Here is a 7,823-nt window from a genome sequence, read left to right as displayed (position 1 = left end):
TCGGCGGGGGGAATAAGGTTACGCTGACATTGCACTCCTGGTGTACAGCTTCCTCCATTAGGCTTGTTTTTCTTGTTGTTTTTGAGACACCAAAGGTACACGGACCACCCGGGTGGATGGCATTTGGTTTTGAAATGTTTTATTTGGTCAGTCAAGTCGTAACTTGACACCCTTTTTTAAGTGTTGAGTCAAGGAACAGGACAGTGAAGGATGCTTCACACCTATGAACAATTTGGAGTCGAACCTAATGTTCTCATTACTGCTCTCAACTTCATTTTGCATGAACCTGTTTCAACTTCAAGCACAAATTAGTCTACATGTTTTTGTAAGCACTAAAGACGATTCAGACTTCAACAAACCAAGAGTGTACGTTTTTGAAGTTGATTCAGTTTCTGACGAATCAAACGTACACAGTTTTTGCAAATATAAAACCTGAATTAGTCTTCAATGTATCCACCGTATCCGGTTTTGCAAGCACTGAAGACCATTCAGTCTTCAACAAATCAAAAGTGCACACTTTTGAAGTTGAGGTTGATTCTTTCAAAATTCAAAATATATATTTTTTTCCATTAGAGCCCTCTAGACATGAATTAACAACCCTATAGTTAAATTTTCACACCTATTACCCGATATAGTAAACATAATAAGAAAAACTAACCCATAAGTCATAAGTGTGTGTTGCTGTAAATGTGCTCCAATGTTAGTGGAAGTGAGTTGGGTACAAACAGGAAGTGACATCAGAAGTTCAGAGTTGACTTTTAGTTTGGTCTCAGCTTTGGCTGAAACAGTTACCCAATATAGTAAACATAAGAAAAACTAACCCATAATTCATACGTGTGTGTTGCTGTAAATGTGCTCCAATGTTAGGGGAAGTGAGTTGGACACAAACAGGAAGTGACATCAGGGGTTCAGAGTCGAATTTTGGTATTGTCTCGGTTTTGACTAAAACAGTTACCTGATATTGTAAACATAATAAGAAAAACTAACCTATAAGTCATAAGTGTGTGTTGCTGTAAGTGTGCTCCAATGTTAGGGGAAGTGAGTTGGACACAAACAGGAAGTGACATCAGGGGTTCAGAGTTGAATTTTGGTATTGTCTCGGTTTTGGCTAAAACAGTTACCCAACATAGTAAACATAATAAAAAAAACCTAACCCATAAGTCTTAAGTGTGTGTTGCTGTAAATGTGCTCCAATGTTAGAGGAAGTGAGTGGGGTACAAACAGGAAGTGACATCAGACGTTCAGAGTTGACTTTTAGTTTGGTCCTAATTTTGGCTATAACATTAGCATTAACATTTTAAGGATTTTTATCATGGCTTATTGTGTCTGTTTACATTTTTACATTTCAAGTCTGGTGCTTGTGTGTCTCACTAAAAATTACAGTAACATTACTGCCACCTGGTGACCAGTGTGTAATACTACATTGTCAGACATTGACTGGGCCTTGTGCAACCCACCCAGAAAGGATCCACGGCTGATCTGGATGACAAAAATATGACTTACTTGACGTGCTAGTTCCATAAATCCACCAGAGCATGTCGGGCCTTCATCTTTGACCCCGCCTACTTCTGTCTGCATCATTCTCCATCTTCTCCTTGCTGTAGAAAGAAAAATGGCTGAGTCAGCAGTGCATAAGCGAGAAAAGCTGGACTATGGCAGGTTTTTTTTGGGCGGGGGCAGGGGGGGAGGGGTGTTGTGTATGTGGTTGCGCGGTCTTGGAGATGTTGAGATGCTGTCGCTTGCTTCCAGGCGGATAAGTGGAGGCAGATGAGGTGTGGGGTGGACCTCCCACTCTCATCTAAAACCACAGACTGAACCCCACTCCATTTTAACACCACTGCTAACTTAATTCAGGCTTCATTTAGGTGCCACTGGGTGCTCGGGAGTTTTTTTTTTGTATTAAAAAAGCTTATTTTGACTCTATAAAACATTTAATTGTGTTTACTGTTGTGCTACACTCACAGTGAAGCAACAGTGCTTAATCATATTAGCATTGTAATGAATCTCACCAATATTCTACCATTGAGTATCATCAAATATCTTATTTTATAGTATGTAATGTGTGATGGTGAAGTTATTAACACAAATAAAGTCCAAACAGACACTAGAATGTTAGAAAATATGAAATATTATTACCACATCGGTAGTTATGCTAATGTCAAATCCGTTGTTTATGCTAGGGGTCCCTCTAGCGGAAGTACACCGAAAGTGCATCTTTAGTCATCCTCGCCAACCGAACTAGTCTCAGTTAAATGACCTTTCACCCCAATTCCCGCGCTATCTAGTTCTTGATAGCGGTGCTTTAAAGTAATTTATTGTGTTAGCTTCCTAGCTAGCTATAGGATTTACCTTAGCCGCCGCAGTCGACCAATCAAGTAAAACTTCGGAGTGGGCGTGGCTTGTATATCCTTATTTTTTAATTGGCCTCTTCAGATGAGCTCTCAATGAAATCTGCCTAGCAACAAGGCAACTATACACTTAGCGAGATACAGAGGTGCAATTTTAAAGTATTAAGTGATTAAAAAAACAAAACAATATTTATTAACAAGTAATTTGCATTGACTATGTGATTTTTTTAAAATTAATTGTTTAGATGACAAGAGAGAGCATATGCATGCTTAATATCCCTGTTAATTTATTTTAACATGGACGCCAAAGGCAATCAAGTTGCCACTAGACAGGCCTCGGCATAATCAAGGCATTTAGATTAGATATTGTGCATATACGCATCTCAGGCTTCAGTGCTAGTTAGATTAAAAAAAAGCCTGTCTTGTTGTAGCATGTTGTATGAATATAATTGATTATGACTGGGGAGGAACAAAAATATACATAATTAAGACTTGTTTACCTTCTTTTTGCGGTGAGGGTGACCCATTTTGTTTCTGTATTTTTATTATTTCAAGTTTGTTAAATGTTTTTCCAGGGTATGCTGGAGCCTATCCCAGCTGACTTCGTGCAAGAGACGGGGTGGACCCTGGACTGGCCGCCAGCTAATCAAAGTTTAATTACTGTATATTAATATTTATAATACAAACATTATTTTTAAAAATACATATTTTTTGTTAATTTTAAATATTAAATAAACATAATAAGCATAAATAAACATTCATTCATTCATTCATTTTCTACCGCTTTTCCTCACGAGGGTCATGGGGGGTGCTGGAGCCTATCCCAGCTGTCTTTGGGCAAGAGGCGGGGTACACCCTGGACTGGTGGCCAGCCAATCACAGTTTAATTGCCATATATTCATATTTATAATACAAAAAATATTTTAAAAATACCTATTTTTTGTTTATTTTAAATAAATAACATAAATAAAGAAAATTTTAAACACAATTTTTAAATGTGTTTATTGTTGTCTGTAAAGTGTCTAAGGGATGTATAAAAATAATAATAAAATAGAATATTGTTATATATGAATATTTTTATTTCAATAGGTAAGGTAATAGGTAAAAATACAATTTGATTGATTGATTAAAAAAATCTTAACTACATAATAATATTACTTTATTATTAATCTGGTCCTCGTGTTATTCAACCAGGAGCTATGGTTGTGGTCTGTTTAACTAATTGAGGTATATTATATTATATTGTATTATATTTATTCATATTGTATTATAATTCTTATCTAAATGTCATATTGAGATTGTCCAGTCAATAATAGTAGCTGGCAGTGATGTAATAAGAATGAATGAAAAGAAAAGAATAAATAAAAAAAAATACACATACTGGATAAATAATGAATATAATAAATAAAAATAAAATTTTGTTAAATTGTTAACTAGTTGTTTGAATTAACCTTTAAAAAAAATAGCGAAGAAAAAGGATGTCGGATGACATTTTGTCCAACCCGCGTCCCCTCCCCAAAAAACAGGCAGTGGCGGGCGGGTGTGGGTTGTGGGGGGGTGTTGGGGGGGTCAAACAGCAGGTGGTGAAGCAGAGGAGTCGGGACATGGGATTTGGAAATCATCGCTTCGTGATAAGGGGAAGAGAAATCCGAAAAAGTAAGTTAATTACTTCTTAATGTTAACTTAATTTGTGCCAATTAATATCATGTATATATTTCATATAAATCCATTTATGCTGTCTTTATATTAGCTCATTTTTTTTTCATGATGCGGTGGTCAGGAAAAAGTTGTGGTTCACAAAGTTTTTTTTTTTTTTAATCGGAAAAGTTGATTTTTGTGTAGTTTTTTGCATTAAAAACTCAGTTAGCATTTATGACCTATTTAGTTGTTATTCTTTAAATCCTGCAGATATTTTTAATTCAAAACATTACCATGAAATAAATATATTGATTATATTTGTAGTATTTATGTTCATGACCAATGCTTCTCTAAATAATTATATTGCATAAATTCAACACAATAGGTTGCAAAGCCTCCGTTTACTATTTCAAGCAAACCTATCCCATCTTTGCTGCAAAGTGCATGCATGTTGATGACGCCGTCTCTTTAATAAGGATGCATTCATTTTGCCGAGAGTTTCCCCGAGGGCTGGGAATGTTTGCTAAAGGTCACGTTTGCCAAACAGATATCAGTGTTTCTATCCTCCCGGGAACGTCTGAGATTTTTGGGATCCACGAAAGGAAAGAACAAGTAGATAATTAAAAAAACAGTAATGTTTTTACTGATAATAATAATGGGAGCCGGTAACACATAAAAACACTTTTCATGTTTTTCGCCTCGCCATCTGGATAAACGCGTGAGCCGGAATCGGCGAAAGGAATTTTAAAGGGAGAATTTCAATGCATCTGTTTAAGGCTGCCGTTTGAATTTTAATGAAGGCGCTTAGTTAGGACACCTTGGAAGGAACCGCAAAAGCGGCACATTTCTGCCATTTTTTTTTTTTTTGGTTTCTGATCTTGTGCAATATCCAATAATTCTAATGGTAATGGTTTTATTTCATTTGATCATCAGATCATCAGATTACAATTGAATGCATCACATAATCAGTTCACAGTTCCACATGTCCGAAAGGAGTAGGAAGAAGCAAAGCTTATTAAATCCTACCCCTCCATCTGGTACTTTTATAATCAGTAACTGTTACATTTGTTCACTTCCTGCTTTCCTAATATAGATTACTTTTATAATCAGTAACGGTTACATTTGTTCACTTCCTGCTTTCCTAATATATTTAAAATGTAAAATTTTACATTTAAAATAAAAAATTAATCCATCCATTCATTCATTTTCTGCCGCTAAAAAATATAATAAAAAAATTAAAAATGTAAAATGTAAAATGTAAAATTTAATTAAACAAAAAATAAATTTAAATAAAAAAATAAAAAATTTAAAATGTCAAATTTAAAATGTCAAATTTATTTTTTTATTATATTTGTAATATTCCGCGACCCTCATGAGGAAAAAGCGGTAGAAAATGAATGAATATAATTACATTAATTATTTCAATTCAAATAATAACAATTAATAATAATAATTAAAATAATTAATTATTTAATTATTTTTAATATAATTTTTTATAAAAATATAATAAAAAATTAAAATTTTAAATTAAATTTTTTATTATATTTTTGAATGAATGGATGGATGATTTTTTTATTTTAAATGTAATATTTAAAATTTGTAATTTTTAATTTTTTTAATTTAAATTTTTTGAATTATCCTTACTGACCTTTTTTGCAGTAAATTTAGCGAGTGAAGATTTTTATAGTTATTGTGATTGCCAGAAATGTATTTTCGTTCACCTTTTCAATGTCTACACTGTCTTATTTGTATTTGCTGGTGCGTGTCCTTTCTGCTGTAAGCAAACAGCATGATTTTAGTTTTATTTAAGTTCAATGATAATCTATTATTAAATAATTATATCAATTTTGTTTTGCTTTAGACTCTTTTGTGTGTTTTTTTTTAAACAATCATCAGCATCGTCTCCTGCTGAGGTGCGCTGAATAAAGATGGACTCCGGTTTGGAAGTCGGCGCCCCGTGACTCGGAAAAGACAGCTGAGGCCAAAGGTGACATGGAGCTCCTTCGGCGTTGCGTCTGGAGTCGGTCGCTCGCCTGACCTCATTGCGACATCGATGAACCGGCCCGCCCATCGCAACCATGTAGCAGCGACAACCTCATCGAGACATTCCGACGCAAGCTAGCATGGAAGTGCAGACCACCTCTCTGGTTTGGATTTACGTCAACGGTACCGTGGCAGCTAACGCCTCCGATGAGTACAACGCCACCGATATTGCGGAGAAGTACCACTCCTACGTGGTCGGCCTCTTCCTGTCCTGCCTTTACACAATCCTCCTCTTCCCGATCGGCTTCATCGGAAACATCCTGATCCTGGTGGTCAACCTGAACCACCGCGAGAAAATGACCATTCCCGATCTTTACTTCGTCAACCTGGCGGTGGCCGACCTCATTCTGGTCGCCGACTCGCTCATCGAGGTGTTCAACCTGAACGAGAAGTACTACGACTACGCCGTGTTGTGCACCTTCATGTCGCTTTTCCTGCAAGTCAACATGTACAGCAGCATCTTCTTCCTCACGTGGATGAGCTTCGACCGCTACGTGGCGTTGGCTAGCTCGGTCAGCTGCAGCGCGTTGAGGACCATGCAGCACGCTAAGCTAAGCTGCGGCCTCATCTGGATGGCGTCCATCTTGGCTACGTTGCTGCCTTTCACCATCGTGCAGACGCAGCATCGCGGAGAGTTGCATTTCTGCTTCGCTAACGTCTTGGAGATCCAATGGCTGGAGGTGACTATCGGTTTCCTGGTGCCGTTCTCCGTCATCGGTTTGTGCTACTCCCTGATCGGACGAATCCTAATGAGGGCTCAGAAGCACCGCGGACTGTGGCCGCGTCGGCAGAAAGCGTTACGTATGATCGTGGTGGTCGTGATGGTCTTCTTCATCTGCTGGCTGCCGGAGAACGTCTTCATCAGCATCCAGCTGCTGCAGGGCACCGCCGACCCGGCTCGGAGGACCGCCACCACGCTGTGGCACGACTACCCGCTCACGGGGCACATCGTCAACCTGGCGGCTTTCTCCAACAGCTGCCTCAATCCTATCATCTACAGCTTCCTGGGGGAGACCTTCAGGGACAAGCTGAGGCTCTTCGTTAAGCAAAAGGCCAGCTGGTCGCCCGTGGATCGTTTTTGTCACCACGGCCTCAATTTGGGCCTCAGGACTGAGGTGTCGGAGGTGTGAGGGCAACCCCCCCCCCAACTTTAAGTCGACGAGGAACCTGATCACTTTCTGAACAAAAGTTTAGAGTAGTCTGTGTACAGCTTGTATAGCAGTATACATTAGGGATGGAAGAAAATATCGTTTCAGCGATACTTTGTTCCACGATACTGTATTGATATTAAAAATAAAAATAAATAAATAAATAAATAAATAAAAATAAAAATAAAAATAAAAATAAAAATAAAAATAAAAATAAAAATTTAAACAAGATTCACGAGTTAAATGTGTCGGTGTCGTGTTTTCCCGAATAAAGTATTCGGAAAACACGACAAATCTGCGAGTCCACTTATCGAGACACCATGAGGACCTGCCGCTAGCAAGCAATGCCAAGGTCCTTTTGTATACTACAGAAGTAGTACTGTGATATTGCAGGTATTTTGTTTTTCAAATTGATATCACTATTTCATTAAATAATTATTAAAAATTATTTAAAAAACATTTTAAAAATATTAAAAATTATTAAACAATATAAAAAAATATTAAAAATATAAAAAATTAGTAAAAAGTAGTAAAACATTTGTAAAAAATTATTAAGAATTATTAAAAATTATTACAAAGTATTTAAAATTGTTACAAATTATTACAAATTATTAAAAAATATTACAAATTGTTACAAATTATTACA

At 36.7% G+C, this 7,823-nt stretch overlaps 1 protein-coding gene across 1 annotated transcript; it reads left to right on the top strand.

Moving 5' to 3' along the window:
• Positions 1 to 3,939: 3,939 nt before the first annotated feature.
• gper1 (G protein-coupled estrogen receptor 1) lies at positions 3,940 to 7,299 on the top strand. Its single transcript, XM_078797147.1, has 2 exons — positions 3,940 to 4,004; positions 5,883 to 7,299. The coding sequence occupies exon 2, from the start codon at positions 6,110 to 6,112 to the stop codon at positions 7,157 to 7,159; it is 1,050 nt and encodes a 349-aa protein (XP_078653273.1). The 5' UTR covers positions 3,940 to 4,004; positions 5,883 to 6,109; the 3' UTR covers positions 7,160 to 7,299.
• Positions 7,300 to 7,823: the final 524 nt, after the last annotated feature.

The sequence above is a fragment of the Doryrhamphus excisus genome, linkage group LG16, assembly GCF_037039965.1.
Source record: "Doryrhamphus excisus strain RoL-2023G ecotype Guam linkage group LG16, RoL_Dexc_Guam_v1.1, whole genome shotgun sequence".
NCBI classification, from domain to species: Eukaryota; Metazoa; Chordata; class Actinopteri; order Syngnathiformes; family Syngnathidae; genus Doryrhamphus; species Doryrhamphus excisus.
This window is presented reverse-complemented; position numbering and strand designations above follow the sequence as displayed.